Here is a 23,198-nt window from a genome sequence, read left to right as displayed (position 1 = left end):
ATATATATATATAATTTTTTTTCTCATTTTTAGCAATTTAAAAATTGCAAAAATGAAAATGGGCCAATGCAAAAGTTTTGGCACCTTTTAAGATTTTTGTGCTCAGATAATTTTGACTAAGGTTTCAGACCTTAATTAGCCAGTTAGGGTTATGGTTTGTTCACTATCATCCTTAGGAAAGGCTAGGCGATGCAGATTTCTTAGCTTTATAAAAAACCCAGCCTCCTCTAGCCATGTGTAAAAAAAACAGCAGCCATGGGTTCTTTAAAGCAGCTGCCTAGAACTCTGAAAATGAAAATAGTGGAGGCCCACAAAGCAGGAGAAGGCTATAAGAAGATTGAAAACGCTTTCCTATTTGCCCATTCTTCAATTTGAAATGTAAATAAGAAATGGCAGTTAACAGGAACAGTGGAGGTCAACATTAGGTCTGGAAGACCAAGCAAAATTTCAATGAGAGCTGCTCGTAGGATTGCTAGAGAGGTAAACCAGAACCCCAGTTTGACTACAAAAGACCTTCAGAAAGATTTAGCAGACTCTGCAGTTGTGGTACATTGATCAGAGATAGAGTTGAGCGACTTTGGTCGGATCGGGTTTCATGAAACATTTCATGATGACATTCATCCACTCAATGCCGACTTTTATTCCCCATTGACTTGCATTGGGGTCGGGTTTCGGACGAAACTCCGACTTTTTTTTGCCCTAGTCGGACCAGTTTCATCCGACTCAAGTTTTGTTTCATGAAACCCGATCCGACCAAAGTCGCTCAACTCTAATCAGAGACAAGTGCACAAATATGGCTTTCATGGAAAAGTCATCAGAAGAAAACCTCTCCTGCTTCCTCACTATAAAGGGCAATGGAGTCTGAGTTGAGGCAATGGAGCTGTCACTGGTATTGGGTGCTGGGGCTGTAACTGAAAAGGGGGACCTGTGGCAGACATTGCTTTAGTGCAGTATGAACTGTGTCAGAAGTTATCATTGCTGCCAATAACCAAAAGGAACACACTGGGATAGGTGACAAAGCAGTTAGGTTCATCTCTCCAGCAAACCCTTGTAAAGATTTACTGTGCATCTGACTGTCACCAGCTGGGAAGATAATTAGGAAGGTGTAAATTAGTAGTAATTAGCTGGAGATGCTGCCTCAGCTTGTTGTACTCGGCACATAGAGGAAATCTATCATGTAAATATTTTTAGTCTGCAAAAGGTAAATGAAGGATCTCGTGGTGCCGCCTGTTACTATACAACATGATTCAAAGTAGCTCAACCCCTTCTTACTAAACACAGAATGTAACGCACCTGTATAACGAGGCTGAACCTCAGAATGTGGCTATAGAACATCTTACATACAGCCCTGTTTAATGGATTGACAGGACCCAAGAATGCATTGCCCACTGGATTAGGGTAGATTCACACATCCGTATCAGTGTTACCATTGGAGAGAAATCGATCCTTTTTTTTCCTCAGGTGTCATCCTAGCTGTATCCTAGTACTTCCCGTTTTTTCTTTCACTGAAGACACACGCTTGCTTCCAAGCCCAAAAAAACCTTTGTACCCTTTCATGTTCACGTTTATCACTGGGCAACAGATTAGTGAGACACGGATGCAAAATAGAAGTAGATCGTAAACCTTACGATTTGAGCCCGTGTCTTACAGATTCTCAAAGAACTGAACAACAGAGTCTGATCTGCAAATCGGATGAGAATGGTTCCTGGTCCGAGTCTCTCGGATATTACTCTTGGATCCGAAATGTTGATGAATGTGTGAATAAATCCATTCTACTATATGGCTCCAGGTGCTTTGCAAGCAAAAAACCAGCCAGCACTCGGACGTGTCACATGGATGTGGGAATGTAGACATATAGATAGATAGATAGATAGATAGATAGATAGATAGATAGATAGATAGATAGAAACTCACTTTGGAAGGGTAACATTCACTGTTCCAAAAGGCAGTATTTCCATGGATTTTCCCCAAAATTTATTTTTCCATCTCACATCTGAAAATTAAACTTCACATTAATAAAAACTTTGCACAAGTAAAATGAGACAATATAAAACCTCTCTTATATATAGTATAGTAACAACACTTCTCTCCCTTTAAGAAAGAGAGACTAAAGTCTACTGAAGTGGCTCTCCACTGTCTTACTACAGTGACAAATGTGTGAGACTTCCTGCCGCTGACCTGGAAGAAACGACTGTGTGATGGGATACAAGTAGAAGCAGCATGTAAGCACAGGGGAGATCTGTGCTGTTGCACTATCCAAATCCAAAGGAAAAAGCGGGGGTCTCCAGCACCAAAATTAGTGAAAAAGAGATAAAACTCACATTTATTAGGAAGGTTTTAAAATCATATTAATAAGCCACCATGACAGGCAAGGCTACCTTACGCGTTTCAGACAGATATTACATCTCCTTGTCCTAAGGACATGTAATATCTGTCTAAAACGCGTAAGGTAGCCTTGCCTGTCATGGTTGCTTATTAATATGATTTTAAAACCTTCCTAATAAATGTGAGTTTTATCTTTTTTTTCACTAATTTTGGTGCTGGAGACCCCCTCTTTTTTCCTTTGGATTTATAGCGCCAGTTGAACCGCACTGGACATCTCCTGGCATCAGACCGCTTATGGACTATATGGATACTGATGTACGGTAGGCTGAATATTTTTTCCTTTTTTTTGCAGTTGCACTATGTCAGCGGGAATGAGTGTGTGTAAAAAGAGATGCAAGCAGCAGTGTGAGGCTAGAAACAGCAGCGAAGGTAAATCCTGTCACAGGCTTCTGGGTGTTCTGGAAAATATTAATTTCATCTAATGTTACTTGTTATGCTTTTCTATTAACTGATATTTCCTATGCATATTAGTTCCTCAATATACTGGAGTCCCTGAAAATGGAGCAAATATTAGTGAATTTTTATATATTTTACACAATCCATAATGTTAAATCTTGACTTTCTCTCCATTCTTAGAGGTTATAATTTGGCCATACTACCTGTGGTGTAGTGACCACTGTGTAAGCTAGGGGGCGCTGTGTGGGTGTCCCAGGAGAGAGGATGAGTGGCAGGATGATGAATGATCGGTATGTATCCCAAGGTAGGTGGCCTTGGGATGAAGACTTATTTATGTGTTGATCAGCAGTGATACTGCTGAGGTTCTGTTTCAATGTATTAGGGAAGTCTTCAGGTAGCTGGTGAGACGGACGGAACCAGCTACCTACAAATCCACCTAGGGGTGTGTCTAAAAATGCCTATAGTAAAGACTATGTGAGTGTGCTTGAAGGACCTGCGATGAGGTCATAGCCATGTGATGCGATGAGCGTGGCTACGCACCATATAAGGTGGCCAGGGTAGGTCACATGTGTGAATGCTTGGACCCGATTGGTCCGTATGGAAGGTCTAGCCTGACTGTGCTGAGGAAGATGTGGCTGCCGCCCTAACAGCACGTGGAGAGGCTGTGTGTAATGGCTGCTCGTGTCTGAGAGTCCCCAGGGGAGGGAATGAATGTCTGCACTGACAAGCAGCTGTGAGTAACCAGGACAGGCGATATACCTGTGAGGCTTGAGAGCCTGTGTACCAGAGATAGCAGCGCCTGTGGGACCACAGGGTTAACAGAGTGAAGCTCTGTCATGGACGCTATGATGTTTAATATGAACTTTCTGTTGCATATTGCTTTGGTTTATGCTGCATAATAAACCGAACGGACTGAGTTTTGTTGAGAAACCTGTGCCGTACCGGATTTATCGGCTGCCTAGCGAGTATCCCCTACCTGAATGACAAGCGCTACCTTACATACCACCAAGGAAATTAACAGACAGTTAAACAGATGGCATTAGTATTTTTCATTTCTTTTTATAAGTAATAGGTAAAAGATACTCATACACCAAAGGATACAAATATGAAAATGTGGATGAAAATCCTTATAGGGAAAACAGATCCAATGAACAAAATAAGGACCTCATTTCTTGTTTGTATTAAGTTCTCAAATAAAAAAAAATCAGAATTTATTTCCTTTAAATCATTAATAAAGGTGTTGTTCACATCTGATTGACTTTTTTTTTTTACTTAAATGCATGCATTTGGGGATAAAAATAATATTTGTATTTTGTTTTTGTGAGAGGATTTATTTTTTATATATGCTGACATAATTTTAGTTTCTTTCTAAATGTATTTGTTTCTTTCCAAGATGGAGTCCACGATCAGATAAGGCATCTCAGGAATGCCTTTGTCATACTGCTTGTGGCAGTACAACATCTAGAACACAAGCTGGGTCTTAGACCCCCGTCACACACAGCGAGATCGCTAGTGAGATCGCTGATTTTGTGACGCATCGGCGATCTCTCCAGCGATCTCGCTGTGTGTGACATCCATCAGCGACCGGCCCCCCGCCGGGTATCGCTGATCGTGCCGGATCATCCTGGGCCATTTTTTGATCGCTGGTCTCCCGCTGGCCAGCACGCATCGCTGCATGTGGCAGCGGGAGACCAACGATCAGCGACGCTGCACGCTGGTATCTAGGGTAAACAGCGGGTAACTAAGAGCTGCGCAGCTCTTGGATACCCGCTGTTTACCCTAGATACCAGCTTGCTCGCTGGTCCTGATTGCTGGTGAGTCTGTCTATGTGACAGGTCACCAGCGATCAGATAACTATGTCCCAGCGATCCCATCCATGTCGGATCGTTGGTGGGATCGCTGGGACATTGTTGTGTGTAAAGGGGCTAACTTAGCCAATTAGATGTATGCTAATGCCAGCACATATTTAGAGATAAGATGAGCCAATTATATTGTTACAATGCATGAATACTAATAACCTATACAAAGACTGACCGGATGATGTAATAAAGAGAGATCTGCTTTGATTCTTAATGTATTAGCGTGGCTCTTCCATGCATGTATTTGAATTTAACAATTTAATTTGGAACATGCACAGCGTCTCAGAACGTCCCACATTATGCAGCGGCGACAGTTTCATTAACGATTTTGCACCACTTGGTTTTTTACAGGTTGTTGTGCGTATTCTGCTTTGGTGTGGTCTGTGGTCATGAATCATCCGAGTGGATTGCAGACAGACTAATGAAAGAGTTAAAAAACACTCCCGTCAGGGAGGTTGACTAATGGATTCTCAGATACCTCATTCTACAGCCAGCAATAGACAGTGTAATGATGGGGTCAGACGAGCATATATTCTCTCCTGAAAGGGAATCCGCTCGATCATGCTAATGAAACTCGGATCAAACGCTGTCATATTTTGAGCCGAGTGTCATCTGAGTGTGATCCAATCACAGCACAGCAGCAGAGAAGATGGACAACTTAATATTTCCATCTTCTCCATTGTTTCTATCCGTGGATGTCAGAATTGGCAGATGTCCAAGTGCTGTCCAATGTTTCACACGGAAACAAAGACTTGCATGGGTGCGTGTGCTCCGAATTCCACAGCCTCTCACAGCATGCTGCAATTCTTTTCTCGTGCCAAATCGACAGAAAAAAAAAATCTGCACTGTCCCCTAATATAACACTGAGTCAAGTACTATCCGATGAAACATAAAAGAGCACCGAGCCGTGTTATACGATCAAGTGAGCGAGCCTTAATCCCGAGGCTATAGAAGGCAAACTGTGCAATTTTTTAAATAAAAAACAATTACAAAAAATATTTTTAGCCAAAAATACATGCACTTAAGTAAGCAAAAAAATGTCCCAAAAAGTGGACAACCCATGATATTGTATACATCATTATACTTGTATGAATTAGGCCTTATATTGTATCTGCCCCTCTCCTAAACCTGACAAACAGGTAATTAAGAAGAATGCATTCTGTTTGTAGATTAGACAGATAGATAAGGACAGTCTGGAACAATAAAAGTTTATATTTTAGTAAGAAATTAAATATGCATATCACGTCACTTAAATGGCTTGTACCAAGCATATAATTATCCTGTATCCATTGGAAATGGGATAACTTACTAATTTCTGGGATTCTGACTCTTGGGACCCCTACTAATCCTGAAAATGTGCTCTATAGACCCTAGTCTGAATAAAGAAAAGGTTGAGCATGCACAACTCTGCTCTGTAAATTCTCTAGTGAATTGCCAGAGAGTTGGACCACCAGCTATCAGCAAGTTATCCTCTACCCTACTAATACGGGATGACATACACTTGGTACAAACCTTACACTATGTGTATTTGCTGTCAATGTTTCACGTGGATATGCGTGTGGAAAATCTGCAGCGCAAAAACAGTACTAGCTAAATTAATGGCATTTTCAAAAAAAATCTCATCTACACGTTGCAGAAATTTTCCACATATAAATTGACCTGCTGTGCGTATTTTAAAATCTGCAGCATGTCAACTCTTTGGTCTGAATTCATTGCGGTCTTCATGCTTGCAATGTAGGGTGTAGGGTAATAATCTCAAGAATTCTTGCAAGAAAATATGCAAGTAACAAGTATGGAATTTGATGTAGAAATGCTGCAGATAGACTGCGGGTACGCAGCGTAAAATCCAGATCCCATTCAAAGTGTGTGAATTTAGCTTCAGGGTATGTGCACATGATGTCTTTTTTGGCAGATTCCGCCTGGAACTGCATGAAAAAGCGCTAAAAAAAAATTATAAAAAATAATCATATTGCACAGCAATGTTAAAATGACTTGCTGTGCTTTCCTATTTTAAATAGACAAAAAAAAAAGAATCCAAAGCTGCAAAAACAACAGAACAAAGGGCAACTAAGACGATTAAGGAAAAACACAAGAACACAACTGCCATCCTGGAAAACTTAACGGGTATGCCTGTGTCTAAGAGGGCACATACCCCTTGATGTGTATCTGCAGTTTCAGAGAACTTATGACTTAACATCTGGACCTTCACTGATCGCAAATTCTAAATTGCAAACAGGAAGAGTACAGACTGTATTCAGTATGTTTCTACGCTCCATTTATGGTGGCTGACATCTTTTGGATCTATGTGTATGGAGAGGATTTTGATTGTCTATTAGCAAAGCAGAGGCTAACAACTTAGTCAGCACAAAATGATGACCAGTCCTTAATATGTCATGACAACAAAAGAAAGAGTTTTAATTTGTAATTACTCGTTAGGGGTTTGTCCACAACTGTAAATATATTATTAGTCAGAATTCCTACTTTTCCCCTAATATGTGCAAATCGGTGGCAAGTGCCCATCATAGCACCTGGTCCAATGATTGCTAGTGGAGATGTGGGAGGAGTGTGATGCTGGCAAAGAGGTCACGGCATTGTAAGGACAGGTGCAGACGGCCGTATTATCGGTCCGAATGCGATTCGACAATACATCAGATCGCACCTGGACCAATGTTAGTCTATGGGGCCGAGCAAATGGCTGATTTTTTTTCTCAAACAGTTTGTGCAGGGAAGAAAAAAAAATTGATATTCGTATCACACTATCATCTGAGTGCAAACAGATTTCCACGCACTGACACAATGGAGAAGATGGAGCCATTTTGTTCTCCATCTTCTCCTCAGTGTGCACCGATTCTCTCATCCGAGAGGATCAAATCAGTCCATGCTCAGAGTTTGATCATAGTGTCATTTACGTAATCGGCCCGATGATAGAATTTATGGCCGTCTTCACGAGCCCTTATGATCAAATATGATAAACTGGTAATCACATTCACAAGCACTTGCCAGCATAAATGTACAGATAATCTACTTATTTTTCTTTAATTTAATATCATATAGTTTGGAGATGCTGGCAGGGTCAGGATCCTGGATAGTCAGTGGAAGAGGTGAATGAAATCAAGTACAGGAATGAATAATAAAAGTCATGCACACCAAAAACATTTTATTGTTCATAGATCGCACGCTCATAGCCACCATTACCTTGCCAAAAGACAAAATTCTTCGACTCACAGTGACAGGCAGAAATTGGGGGGTGATGGCTAACCTGAAAACAAAAGCAAAAAAAAACAAAACAAGTTTTACAATACAAAATCTGAAATGATAGAACTGATTTATTGAAGTCACTTTTCGTTATTCATTTTGGCATTTGCATCAAATTCTTCAAAATGGAGAAGACTGTTCATGAATTTGGTGCAAAAATCCAAAATGTTTTTTTTTTATTTTTGTCTTTAACCAATTCTTGTCAATTCAAATTTTCAGCACAAGAAGTCGAAAATCTTTTGAAAAGTTGCAGACATGCGCCAAATTGAAAATTCCTCTGGAAACCTTACTCCAGGCAGGGGTTGAAGTGGGATGTGCCCAAAAAAAAAAGCGGCATGTGGTAAATGTGTCTAACACATCTGGATAAGTGGAGTCGCCAATGAAAAATCGAACATATTTTTCGAGCACGCAGAAGACACTCAGTTAGCACCCGTACTGCTATACTTCAACCCTCAAATGGAGGAAATCCAGTCGATTCTAGGAGTAGGTTCCAATATCAATGCTTTATTTCATGGTACATACAAAGACAACGCGTTTCGAGGTCCATTCCATGACCTCTTCCTCAGGTCGGAGGAAGAGGTCATGGAATGGACCTCAAAACGCGTTGTCTTTGTATGTACCATGAAATAAAGCATTGATATTGGAACCTACTCCTAGAATCGACTGGATTTCCTCCATTTGAGGGTTGAAGTATAGCAGCGCGGGAACCAGGTGTTTTTTTTTTTTTTCCCTTTTGGGATCTCCTCTTTGAGGAATGGAAGCAGACGCTGTCTGTCTACACCCTCCTGCTGCAGCTTCATTATATGGGATTGAGCGTATTTAGTAGTTGTGGCATTACACAACCTCTGTGAGTACCCTGAACAATTCAAATTTTACTTATTATATCTGGTAAAGCCCTATGGGCGCGCTTTTGTGGTTGCTTTTATCTTTTCAGTTAGCACCCAAGAATGCTCCGATAACACCTTATTCCAGCACGTTCGCTCATCACTAGAAAGCAGCCAAGTTTAATCCCATAAAACATACTTTATCATGCAATATTACCAATAAGGGAGAGGCACAATTTATTTATAGAGATGACACCAATCTCCAAATTAAAAGAAGATTTTCTCCACTCAAAAACTGAGAGTTTTAAACAAATTAAATCCAATCACCCAAGCAATCGTAAAAAACGAGAGGAAATTAGTTTCTAAAAATAAGATGACTTGTTAAGAATCCTCATACATTTAGCTCTGATTATATTGTACAAATTCAATCTGTGAAGAATAACTCAAAGGAATTATTAAAATGCAGAGCGGTTGTCTCTGGAGTCTTTAACATTTTAATGCAGTTTATTCTTAATGTTAGATGCAAATTCGTAGTCGAGTTCAGCTCTTGGATGACAACGTACGTGGTATGTCTGGGGCTTCATGGTGATTTTGTCTGTATCGTACGTCCAAAGATCTGAGTATCGCTACGCATCGCAATTAAAGTGAATGTGGTACCATTGTGAGCTGCAAGCTGCAATGTCACCATAAGCCCAGCAAATTTGGATTTGTTGCAAATTACAGGATCGCGACAAGAGCACATTCACCTTAATTATGGTACAGAGGCCAAAGTCCCATGTACCCTCAGCCTGAAAAAAAAAAAATAAAAGTTCTAACTGTTATAGTCTGCTGTCACTGATCAAATTCACCTGTTCTGAAAAAAATCGAAATCCTTTGTCCTCTCTTATACATTCATATGTCTCACCGAGCACAGGGTTGAAAGGCTTGCTCCCAGCTCGGTAATACGTGGCAGCATATCCTGAGACTGCAAATGCAGCAATGAGGGCCTGAAAGAGAAAAGAAGGAGATCAATTTACTCTGATATGAAGTTCTCATCATAAGTAAGCATCAAAGGACACCACACTCCTCAACATGAAAATTGCAACATCAAGAAGGAAAAGTCGTGGAATTATGGAAATCACAGGATAGATTAATAACATGCAATCAGTGTGGATATTAATGGCTGTCTGTTCTGCATCGCTGAATGCACTTGGGTTAATCATGAAGATCCACTGTTGGCAGCTGAATTTGTAACTGCCAACCAATGACATCTCAGATGTGCTTGAGAACAGATAAGTCCGAGGACGCAGCCCGTTTAGGCCACATAGGCTGCTCACAATAGCACAACCAACATAAGCCTGGCACTGTTGCGTTGAAATTGGCTCCTGAGATACATCAACATCTCCTCGTGAACACTTCTTAATGGGGCTCCTCACGTAGTCTCTAGACTAACTTTCAGCTATCATTGAGTTCAAGACAACAAAACAAAAGCACGTTTCATACCTGAAAAAAAAAAAAATAGACCTTTCTTTCCAGCCTCCAACCATAATTGCCTTTAAGAACAGTGTCTTGAGGTCTACAGAACACCTCTAGCTGGACGTCTGGCACAGTACCCTAAAGAGCCTTTTAATGATTTGTGTCTTGACACTAATGCCTTAGGCTTGATATGTGACCTCTAATTTGACTTGCAGTTCAAAATGGATCATTACGCGCCATTGTACGAATGCGTCACGGCCACGTGGTCAGGGCCATAATGGAGCCTTAACAAGGGAACGGCACACTGGTGCTATTCTTAGAATTCTGGTTCTGGGTGGCATAATGTATAGTAGTTCATTGCAGGCACACTAGCAGCTCGGCTTTACATTGATTTAGTTGAGGAATCAGTGGTACCGCCATTTCTCCAAAGTGTCTAAGGAACCGTTTTTCAACACGACATGGCCTTATGTTACTGTGAGCAGCCTGTGTGGCTGAAACATAATGCCATGTCCTACAGTGCCTCCAGACTTGTCTTCTTTCAACCACATCAGGGTCATCATTGGTTGGCATTTACATAGAGAGCTCTGAGAGGCAGACCTTGATAATTTACCCAAGTGCACTCAGTGTGGCAGAACATTTCTCAGACTATAAGCATGTGGCGGTTATATTCAATACTGAATAAATCGAGATTTATTTTGTAGAAAGTTTGCTTCCATTATTCATAATTTACATATCATTAACATGCCAATCAATCCTGTGGTTTTCATAATTTCTTGACTTTTCTTCTTGGTGTTGCAATTTTAATGATGAGAAATGTATATTGCACAACGAGAACAGCAAAGTAACAAGATTTTGGACATCCCTGTACATCATTCATTTATAACCATGGGAGTTTACTGGTTTCACCTATCTGTCAAACAGGTTGATGCACATCTGGGCAGTAACCTCCAGTCACATGTTTGACTAATTGAGTTTAGGTTGATCTATTACTTCATCGTCTTCACACCATACTATTTCAGTGATGAAGGTAATACATTGTGACATGAACAAAAACATCTTCAAAATGCCTGCAATAGGTTTTGAAATTGAAATGGTATTCTCTGGAATACTACTAAATTTGCCAAAATTGCCACAAATCATGAACAAAAAAAATTGTGATTTACCTGAACCTAAAGTGGAATTGTATATTCAGAAAAAAAAGTTTGAAATATCAAAGAGACACATAAGTTTTAATTGGGAGGGTTAGAGGTGCTGAGTTCCCCTCTGATCTCTACTAAGGGTCATGTTCCTGTGGCTTATTGGGCTAAAGCGCCCGTCTGGTGACCATGAGTTCAAATCTCGGAAGAACCGATTTTAGGGTGGATCAGGGAAACATGGTAGATATACAGCTCTGTCAAAAATTAAGAGACCACCACATCAAAACCCTGTCATGGGCAGCCCATTCTCCAGATCTGAACCCCATTGAAAAACCTCTGGAATGTAATCAAGAGAATGATGGATAGTCACAAGCCATCAAACAAAGACGAACAGCTTACATTTTTGCACCAGAAGCAGTGTGAAAGACTGGTGGCAAGCATGCCAAGACGCATAAAAACTGTTTTTAAAAATCATGGTTATTCCACAAAATATTGATTTCAGAACTCTTCCTGAGTTAAAACATTAGTATTGTTGTTTCTAAATGATTATGAACTTGTTTTCTTTGCATTATTGGAGGTCGGAAAGCACTGGTTTTTTTTTCGATTTTTTTTATTTATTTTGACCATTTATCTATGTCAGAAAAAAAATACAAAATGTATTGCTTGGAAATTCTGAGACATGTTGTCAGAAGTTCATAGACTAAAAGAACAATTTACATTTTACTCAAAAATATACCTATAAAGAGAAAAATCAGACAAACTGAACATTTGAAAATGGTCTCTTAATTTTTTCCAGAGCTGTATTATAAAATCATTTCATAAAACTATCTCATACTTATTCTTTGTTAAAACATGACCCAGTATGGGTTTGACAAGGCTATGGTTAGGTGGATTCATAACTGGCTCAGTGTTCGTACTCAGAGTCGCAATAAATGGTTGGACATCCAATTGGAAGAGTGTTTCAAGTGGGATACCACAAGGCTCTGTCCTGATCATTTTTATAATTGATCTAGATAAGGGAACTGAAGGTAAATTAATCAAATTTGCAGACAATACAAAGCTTGGAGGGATAGCTAACACTAGAAAAGACAGAGAAAGGATTCAGAAGAATCTAGATAAGCTTCAACAATGGGCAGTGACTAATAGAATGGTACTTAACAGGGAGAAATGCAAGATTCTACATCTGGCCAAGAAAAACAAAAATTTCATCTATAGAATGGGAGGAATAGAACCAAGCAACAGCACATGTGAAAAAAGACTTGAGTATACTATTAGATCATAGACTGCACATGAGTCAACAGTGTGATGCAGCAGTAAAAAAAGGTAAATACAGTTCTAGGATGTATTAAGAGAAGCATAGAGTCTAGATCACGTTAAGTAATTATCCCCCTTTACTCCTCCTTGATAAGGCCTCATCTGGAATACTGTGTCCAGTTCTGGGCACCACATTTTAAAAAAGACATTGAAAAACTGGAGCAAGTTCAGAGAAGAGCTACCAGGATGGGGAGCGGACTGCAAAAGTATGTCCTACGAGGAACAGTTAAAGGATCTTGGAATGTTTAGCTGACAAAAAAAGAAGGCAAAAAGGAGATTTAATAGCTGTCTACAAATATGTGGAGAGTTGTCACAGTGTAGAGAGATCATCCTTATTCTCATTTGCACATGGAAACACAAGAAGCAATGGAATGAAACTGAAATGCAGAAGATACAGATTAGAAAGTAGAAAAAACTTTTTGGCGGTGAGGGTGATCAATGAGTGGAACAGGCTGCCACAAGAGGTGGTGAGTTCTCCTTCAATGGAAGTCTTAAAACAGAGACTGGACACAGAGATGGTTTAGTGAATCCTGCAATGAGCAGGGGGTTGGGCATGATGACCCTGGAGGTCCCTTCCAACTCTAATTTTCTATGATTTCTAATGGCATAAGTGCTCAACTGAGAGCTGTTTCCTTCTGAGAAAGGAATCATAGACTTTCTTTTGTGTCACTTTTCAGTCTCGCAAAAGACCAATAATCACCCGAGTGCATCTCTTTTCTCTTTTTGTCAATGGGATCTCAGGACTCAAACACCCACCAGCCCCCAGATACTACGACACGTCAAACAATTTCTGAAAGTTCTTTGGTAAATATATAAGAAAACTGTCTAATAAGAGCAACCAACATCATCATTGTAGGATGACTTACAACATGGAGAAATTCAACTAGTCTTACCGGTCAATGCCTTAACCATCCAGTGGTGTACATAACATTGGTGCAACCTATGCAGTTGCACAGGGGTACAGTGGGTTAGGGGGCCCACGTTTATTCTTAAAAGAGTTTCCTACTATAAATTAGACTGTACATAAGAGCACAAGCTTCGAAGTTCACAACTACTGGTTTCTGGTCTGGAGTGAAATAATTAGGTACTGTATGAAGAGCTATGGGACAAGAGAGGCCCATGATGAGTTCTTGCACAAGGGCCCTTTATTGACTGTGTCTGCTCCTGTAACCATCCATATACAAAGCCATAGAAAAATGATATTGCCTTAACACAGGGCAGTCAAGTCTTTTATGCATTCTGTGACTCATTTTTCACTTATTTCACAAAACAATCTTCAGTGGAAGATCAATGAAGGAACACGACAGAGGGAGCATTGGCTTTAGTATAGATTATTCATTGGTAGTGGACATCTTTCCTATTACAGTTAAAGTGTTGACGATCTAAGGGTCTAATGGAGAGATGATTTATAAAAAATTAGAGAGAAGCCAGTACTGCCTATGGTCAGAACGCAATACATAAAGTGCATATGCACATATTGATTTCTAACTGTATTTCAAAATGAGACATTTAGCAAACAATTGATCAATTCTTTGAGCCACCCCGCAAAGTCAAGGCATTCTCATATGGGGCAGTCCTACTCTACGTTTTTTATATTCGCTGAGCTATTACGGCCTCCTAAATGTATTAAAAGCAAGACCACATTAAATGCAAACTGTACCCACTAATTTGCACTTCCCTAGCCAAAATAACTAAACAAACAAAAAACAAAAGGGGATTGTTGAATGCAGTATACAGAGTGGGATAAAGACATGGGGTTGATTTGTGGGACACAGGAAGTTGTCAGGTTCCCTTTAAATAAAAAAAACAAAAACTGGATGATTAGTATTGCTGCAATTGTACTGAACTGGAGGAGTATATTGTCAGGTCATTTTTATGAATGAACGGAAGAAAAATAAACTTCCCCCAAAAAATAATTGCAGAATTGCATTATTTTTTGCAATTTCCCCACACTTGGAATTAATTTTCCTGTTTTCCAATATATTGCATGGTAAAAAAGATGGTGTCATTCAAAAGTACAAATCGTCCGGCAAAAAATGAGCCCTCATATAGTTATGATGACTGTGAAATAAAAAAAACTTATAGCTCATGGGAGAAGGGGAAAGAAAAAAATTAAAATGTGAAAATGGAAAACCGCCATGTCAGGCATGGGTTAATACGTCATAGATTTCCCAGTGCTACAAATGTACTGTACCATACGTTCATGTGGATCATCTGTCTCGGAAGCCTTATCTAACAGTTCACTGTATTCCAATTCTTCACAAAGGTGCTGTAAGGTATTCAGTGGCTCATTCAATTCTACAGGCATGGAAACTTTGGACAAGTCTTTGCCAATGTTATTCCTCAGAATATTCCATAGGTTGATATTGCTGGTATCAGGTGACGGAGTAGGCAGACTTGTTCTTCGTCCAGTTCGGTACGCACCGCCTAAAAGTTCTCCATTGAGAACTGGAAGACAAAACAGAAATTTAACTAGGAGCAATAGAAATTGCAAGTAAGGAAAATTCAATAGCAAAAAACAAACAACTGAATATGTATGCCATTGTTGTAGAAAAGTGATACAATGGATATAGAAGTTGACAAGACACAAAGACCACATAAAAAGATTGTCTCAAAAGTTTAAGTGAGAATTACTTTGACGGGACACGTTATCGGCAACACTGGTGTTGTCTTCAGAGATGTTATCACTGACATCACTGATGTAGGATTCGTCATCAGATGCCTAAAAGCAAAAAAAACAAAGAACTTAAAACCTTACTGCAATTTATTTAACGTTTATGGAACCAATGTGATAATTTATTTTATTTATTTGTTCTCAGTGGTGTTTCATATCTCCCATATCTACTAGTGTCCCATGTTCCGAGGATCAGAGTGGATTCAATATCTGGAACCACCATTGTACTAAAGAATGCCAGAAGTAAGACGGCGCATGATGATATGGATGGGAGAGGAAGTTATCCAACTAGGGAAAAAATGAAGTGGGACACCCCCTGACACTTTGACCTACGCAACCCTAAGCTCCCTAGCGTCCATAGATGGGTTCTTTCACCCCGTGTGCAATCACGTTCCTAATCCCTGTCTTACCTGTAGAATGACCCTGACTGGTGCGTGCAGCAGCAGGAACTCTAGTCCTGCTCCAACACAGACACAAAGGGAAACAGACAAGGGTAAAAGAAAACAATCACTCAACACGCTCCCAGACTACAGAAAGGAGAAAGTGGAAGAAAAAGGTTAAGCAAACCAAATAGGACACAAGGTAAAGACTGACACTCAAACAAACTTCCAAACAAATCTCTAGAAATGACTTCTCTTCAAACAGCTCACATGTCCAGCTTCAAACCAGGTTATTGCAAGCTATCACTGGCAACTATTCAAGCTACGAGGTGAGTATATATAACAGAGGGGAGTGGTGGAGAAATCAGAACAGCTGAGATAACTGAGATAAACTCAGGACAGAGCGCTCCAGGAGACAAACAGAACTGCAACACCAGAACAAAGGAAAATCTGCACAGCTAACTGGAAGGCAAAGCAGATCCAACCAGAACATGTGCACGTGTAGCCAGAAACCACATTCTTCCGACCTCTCTCTGTCGTGGTATCCCCATGACAAGGGGCACTTGGTTTGATATCTCATATGTGTAAATGAGAGAAAGTCCTAACCAAATGCGAAAAATGGCACTGACACGGATTCCACTGTAATGACAAAGTGGCAAGTGACCAGAGGCTACTGAGATCATGTCAATTGTCTTCCCACCGCTGTGGTGGTGTACACACTAAGAATACTGCCTTAAACACGTTTAAACAGGACCTGGTCAAAAACAGTCAGTTTTTGCTCTTATTTTACTCCCTCTGCTCCCCAGAATATTATTTAATTTTTTTTTTTTTAAATCTGCCATATGGTACCAGAGATATAGGTCTTTATGTTTAGTTTGAATTTTTATGGCCTTTATGAAAGGGGTGTGTTTTACCAAATTCTCTGTGGGCGTGTCTTTAGGCTGCTCTGCGTTATTACCCTGTGAGCCACACCCCCTTGCAAAGACCATAAAAATTAGAAGTGAAAAAAACGCCCTACATCTCTAAAACCATATGGGGAATTTTTAAAAAGCTAAAAAATGGAATGCACAGGGACGAACAATAACATGACAATGAACAATAACTCCTGAGCTATCGTGGCTTCATCTAGCGGTCAATCACATTTATTTTCTATAATTTTATTAACTCAAAAAATCTTATTACTGTCTTCATGTCTTAATTTTGAGTTTCCCCTTAGAGGCTTAAAACGGCTACAAATTTATTAATTCTCACTGCTGAGTATTTGCTACAATTACCCTGTATCGTATCCACGTTTTGCACTGTAACCTTAACATCCTGGAATTTCCTGCTAATCACTATCATTTAGTTAAAATAACTAGTTTGGCCGGTAATATTACATACCTCATTCTCTGAAGAACTGGCAGAGAGGAGAACCTCCTGAGCATCAAAGAATTCAGACACTGATTCCGACATGGACAACCTGCCCTCATTAGAGACCTGTGGGGATAGAGGCAGATTGACATGGATTTGATCTCCAGGCTGCAGTGGGAATAAGAAATACATATGAACTGTCAAGGCATGGAGTAATTATGGTGCACAGTCAAATGTTGTACTGTGAAAGCACATGTGGAAATAAAAACTATGTACCGTATTTTGCGGATTATAAGACGCACCCCAAATTTTGAGAAGAAAAACAGGAAAAAAAAAATCTTTTTTTAATAAAATGGTGGTGCTTCTTATAATCCATGCGTCTTATTGCTTCCCGGGGGTGTTGGCTGTGGTAAAGCGGGGTCTCAGGATCGCTGCTGAAGGAGGCAAGAGTGGATCGTTGCTGCAGGCTGGGATGAGGGGGTGTTCTGATGTGCACCGCTACGGGGGCTCTGCTAAGATTTTGTGAAAGCCCAGAAACCCCACACTTACATGGTTTACTGTGTGGTGAACTCCGGGAAAATGGTTGTCGGGGCATGCGCAGATGGAGATCTTGGCACCAAGATCTCGGAGATGAGATCTCAGCGGTGAAATATCATCTCCCGAGATCCTGCCACCCGCAGCGGCGCACATCGGAACACCTCCTCATCCCAGCCTGCGGCCCGCAGCAGTTCTCCACTCTTGCCTCCTCCAGCTGCGACCCTGGGACCCCGCTCCACCGCGGCCGGTAAGGTATATCGGCATTATAAGACGCACCCCCATTTTCCACCCAAATTTGGGGAAAAGTGTATCTTATAATCCGAAAAATACGGTATTTAAAACAACTACCGTACATAGTATAAATAAAAAAAATTATGTAAAAAGGTATTTTTGCTTATGTTATGGAAACAAGTGAGAAAGGACCTATATGTAAAATCTCTGTCATTCTGATGACAATAATGCGCTATATATTTGATGCAATTCTTGCCTTACAAAGCTGTAAAACTGCTAACAAATGCTTCAGTTTTGAACCCTCAAATGGCAGTATAGACGCACCCATAAAGGATAAAGACACGATTGTTTGCTATTTTTTCACTTAAATTTATAAAAATCATCTTTGTTATTTAGCTTCATTAAAAATGTGGCTTCTACAGCCTCTATGTATCACTGGTTGCAGAATGAGTAATCGGTGAATCCGCCAGTGAGCGTGGTACACTGTGAATGACGAGTAGCTCGCTGTGAATGACTTACCCATTAATCCGTCAGTCAACTGGTCCTGATGGCAGAGTTTGTAACTCTTGTCTTTCTTCTTCTGAATTTCCTTCTCAGTTGATTTACGACCACCTCAAGGTTTAATTTTCTTGCAGTCATAAATTATCTTAGAGAAAAATTACAAACTCTGCCATCAGAATGAGCTCAATTACAGATTTACTGTTAACTAGAGATGGTCCATCAGCTAAGTCACTAATTCGTGACCACCCAAACAACGCCGCGCCAGTCCGGTTAATCAAAAGAAGAGCAGAGAATGCTGGGAGGTAAGGAGATTCTCAGACCTCCCATTCAGCAGTCAAGGATTACTTATCTGGCCAATGGACTGGAATCGTGCAAATTGTTTCTCCTATCTCTTCTCTTAACTTATTCTGCAGCCAGCTATGTACAGTGATACAGAGAGGCTGCAGAAGCCAAACAGTGCTCAATTTTTTACAAAACTTTATTACAAATATTATTTTCAGCCAATAATACAAGCACTTAAAAAAAGAGTGTTCATATCCTTAAAATGAACAAAAACATTACTGTTAATAACCCCATTGATTTTAAATAGATTTTTTTCTGAAGGCAGGTTTCATGGAGTCAGATTCCTAATGTTTTTGTTGTGCAAAGTTTGCTACATTATTTTAACCAGTAAAATAAAAAAGAAACCTAAAGGACCTCTTTATAGTCAATGTTGTTCTCTAGATTCACTACATTTCTTGCTATCTCTAAATATTTCATATATTAGGGCCCAGTCACAGATAGCGACTCACCAGCGATCCTAACAACGACATGAACTTGTCAGGATCGCTGGTGTGTCGCTACATGATTGCTGGTGAGCTGCCAAACAGGCAGATCTCAGCAGCGATCAGGACAGCGATGACGCGGGTAACAAGCCTGGCCATTTTTTTTGATCGTTGGTCTCCCGCTGGCCAGCACACATCGCTGCGTGTGGCAGGCGGGAGACCAGCAATCAGCGAGCTGGAGTTGGTAACCAAGGTAAACATCGGGTTTCTAAGCGCCGCGCGGCGCTTAGAAACCCGATGTGTATGTTAGATACCAGCGCGCTGGTGCAGGGAGCTGGTAACCAAGGTAAACATCGGGTTTCTAAGCGCTGCACTTCTCCCGTGCTTCCCCCATACTCTGTAACTCTCTACCCCAACACATTAGATTCTCACCAACATCGGAAACCTTCAAGAACAACTTGAAGACCCACCTATTCCGACAAGCCTACAGCCTGCAATGATCCTCAGTCTACTGAACCACCGCACGACCAGCTCTACCCTCTCCTAGTGTATACTCACCCATCCCTGTAGACTGCGAGCCCTCGCGGGCAGGGTTCTCTCTCCTTCTGTTCTTGTGTGTCCCTTGTTGTACACGTTTATTGTACCTGTCTATACTTCCCCTTTTCACATGTAAAGCGCCATGGAATAAATGGCGCTATATAAATGAATAATAATAATAATAATAATAATAATAATAATAATAATAATAGGTGCCCATGAGGGGAAAAGGAACAAAAGGGGAGAGGCAAACCCATAATAAATGAATCCCACAAAGTGATTTGGAGTATAATGTCTCAAAAACTGTGTAAATAAGAATTTAAATCAATTTATATAAAAAACAAAACACAAAATTTTTTTAATCATGCAAAAACATAAAAAAGTACATAACACAATAGATGGGAAAATGGTGATGAAAAAGGGATAAACGGCACCCTAGAAAGATTGTTAGTATCACTATACAACATAGCTTGAGGCTCAAAAATTCAGATGATTGTGTGTCATGCTACAGACCAAAAATTACTTTGCGGAATCCTAGGAATGGGATAACATGTATGTACATCAGAAGTGTGTTAACAAAGTGGCATGAGCATAATGTCTCATAGTATACCCACAGTCCTAGTCCACACTGCAAAAAAGATTTTTTTTATATTAGACACCCAGTAAGGGGAAAGTGCAAATGCCTATTGTTAAGTAAAGTGCTAAGTATAGTGCTTACTCATGTGGGACAAGAAATGGTGCACGCTGTAATCCTTAGCCCCAGCGCACGTTTCGCGCTAGGAGTTTCCTCGGAGGGCTTGTGTCAAGACTTTGTCATGTAGGTAATTTGGTGATCCATTTAGGTAATTGCCTCAAAAAAGTCCAATTTTTTTAGGGCACATGAACATAATAAAAGAAGAATCACGCTTAGGGCTCCCCCTCCCCTTATATGATCCAAAATAGAAAGAAGCTCTGCAGAAGACGAAATGAATAGACACCTTAAGGGGGTTGTCTGATGTTCTTTCTTCAGGAGTGCACAACTCTTTTGACTCCCAAATTCTTGTTTGCTTGGTTCGGTGCATTCCTGAAAATTAACAGTTTGGACCAGGAGTATGGTTGTGAATAAAGGCCTGAAATGTGAGCTCTCCCATGCTGCAAGCATAGGCAGAGCTTTGGAGAAGTGCAGGAAGACAGAAGCTGGGCAGATAAAGCGATCTGGACAGCTTCAGAGCAGCGTTTGCACCCTCTAAACCAAAGCGCTTGCTAGCTTGTACTCCTTACCTAGAATAATGACCACCTCTGATATTGCCTAGGTTACCGGACACCTCTGGACTATGTGCTGCAAGCTAATAAAAATAAAAATTACCTTCATTCTTCAGAGCAGAAAAGATTTTTTTAGTAAGAAGTGATCTGCACTGTTGCTTGTTTGTACAAGAAATTTGCAATTGTACCCATTTCTCAAGATGAGATTACTAGACCGCTAGATACTTTTATTTAAAAGGCTCTTCCTCAATTTCTAAAGAACATTTAAAGGCCCCATTGTCATAAAATAAGGACACTTATGAGATTACATTGCATATGATAGCTGTCTGACCCTATTGGGGCGATCCATGAAGACTGGCGATTCTCCCACCAATCTTGATGAGGGGGTGTTTTGGAGTGGACACTCCAGAAGAGACTCACGCCTCTTAATGAATTAAGTTAAGCGCGTAGTGGCATGCACCACTATGTGCGCCTTGACACAAATTTTACTGGAGTCTCTGCTGGAGTAAGATTTGTGGCGTAGCGATCGCTGCTTCCGCCTCATCTCTGCTCACTTTGTTGAAGCTGGAAAGAGAATGGCGCGAAAACATCAGAAGTTGTATTTATTTTGTGGAAGCTCACGTTGTGAAAAAAAAAAATTGAGACTTTTTAAAACCTTTTTCCAACAGAAATCTGGCGTAAAAACTTTGATGAATCGTCTCCTTTAATTTCAAGTTACACACTTGATCTTCCTTTTAAAAGGAACCTGGATGATCATGTGGAATATAAAACCTGGCCGTGAAGAATAAGAATTACCCTGGATAGTAGGCTAATTATGAATGTGTGTAAGCAAAGATCCCATTATTCAGACAGCGTGCATCACTCATGGTTCGCCAGGGTTTATGATGCTAAACTTCATTACTTGTCCAATCTCACTAATTATGAATATAATGATGCAGACTAATTACTAATTGCAGGGCATTTCTCCCTACGACTTATAAGAAAAAATATCTCCCAGGCCGCTTTCTTCTACTAAGATAATTAGTATCAGAGAAAATCATAGTGACCAGGGCCAGCTCCAGGTTTTTGTGGGCCCTGGGTGAAAGTCTCAGTGGGCCCCTTTAACACATCACAATTCATGATGCACAAATACAGCAGAGAAATATAGGTATAGTACAATGCCAAAGATTTCACTTCTTACATTACATGAGTGATATCTATTTTAAATTCTACAATAGGTCAGAAACCAGATAGTATAGTTCCCCATACAGTATTATGGGCACCACACAGTGCTCCATACCGAATAATGAGCCCCATATAATGCTCTATACAGTATAATGAGCCCCATATAATGATTCATACAGAATAATAAGCCCCATATATTGCTCCATACAGTATAATGAACCCCATATATTGCTCCATACAGTATTATGGGCATCAAATAGTGCTCCGTACAGAATGAGCCCCATGTATTACTCCATACAGTATAATGAGCCACATATATTGCTTCATATAGAATAATGAGTCCCTTATATTGCTCCATACAGTATACATACAATAGGCCTCATATACTGCTCCATAAAAAATAATGAGCACCATATATTGCTCCATGCATAATGAGTCCCATATAATGTTCCATACAGTATATGAAGGGCTCCATATAATGCTCCAGTATACGATGGGCCTCATATATTGCTCCATATATAATGGGTCCTATATAATGGTCCATACAGTATAGGATGGGCCCCATAGAGTATAATGAGCCCCACATAATGCTTCATACAGTAATTGATGGGCCCCATATAATGCTCCATACAGAAAAGTCCCCATATATAAAGTTCCATATTTAATGGGCCCCATATATGATGCTCCAGTGTATCATGGGCCCCAGATATGATGCTCCATATATGATGGGCCCCATATATGATGCTCCAGTGTATGTTGGGACCATATATAATGGGCCCCATATATGATGCTTCAGTGTATGATGGGCCCCATATATGATGCTCCAGTGTATAATGGGCCCCATATATAATGCTCTATATATGATGGGTTCTATATATAATGTTCCAGTGTATGATGGACCCATATATGATGCTCCAGTGTATGATCTGTCCCATATATGATGCTCCAGTGTATAATGGGCCCAATATACGATGCACCATATATGATGGGCCCCATATATGATGCTCTAGTGTATAATCGGTCCCATATATGATGATCTAGTGTATAATGGGCCCCATATAGGAAGCTCCAGTGTATAATGGGCCCTATATATGATGCTCCAGTGTATGCTGGATCCATATATGATGCTCCAGTGCTTAAGGGGCCCAATATATGATGATCCAGTGTATGATGGGCCCCATATATGATGTTTCA

At 40.2% G+C, this 23,198-nt stretch overlaps 1 protein-coding gene across 6 annotated transcripts in view; it reads right to left on the bottom strand.

The window, feature by feature from the left end:
* OSBPL6 (oxysterol binding protein like 6) overlaps positions 1-23,198 on the bottom strand; it is a 327,603-nt gene that overhangs the window by 29,451 nt on the left and 274,954 nt on the right. For 5 of the 6 annotated variants that reach the window (XM_073577451.1, XM_073577453.1, XM_073577449.1 and 2 more), the window contains 6 exons: positions 17,059-17,196; positions 15,259-15,346; positions 14,819-15,072; positions 9,568-9,705; positions 7,836-7,899; positions 1,915-1,993 (listed from right to left, as the gene is read on the bottom strand). In XM_073577451.1, coding sequence (XP_073433552.1) covers positions 1,915-1,993; positions 7,836-7,899; positions 9,568-9,705; positions 14,819-15,072; positions 15,259-15,346; positions 17,059-17,196 — 761 coding nt within the window. The remainder of the gene's footprint in view (positions 1-1,914; positions 1,994-7,835; positions 7,900-9,567; positions 9,706-14,818; positions 15,073-15,258; positions 15,347-17,058; positions 17,197-23,198) is intronic. The other variant, XM_073577454.1, reaches the window with a different exon arrangement.

This window comes from Dendrobates tinctorius, unplaced genomic scaffold (assembly GCF_039654945.1).
Source record: "Dendrobates tinctorius isolate UK_male_01 unplaced genomic scaffold, ASM3965494v1 ptg000056l, whole genome shotgun sequence".
Taxonomy (NCBI): domain Eukaryota; kingdom Metazoa; phylum Chordata; class Amphibia; order Anura; family Dendrobatidae; genus Dendrobates; species Dendrobates tinctorius.
The sequence above is the reverse complement of the archived record's forward strand: the minus strand, read 5'-3'. Positions and strand labels throughout refer to the sequence as shown.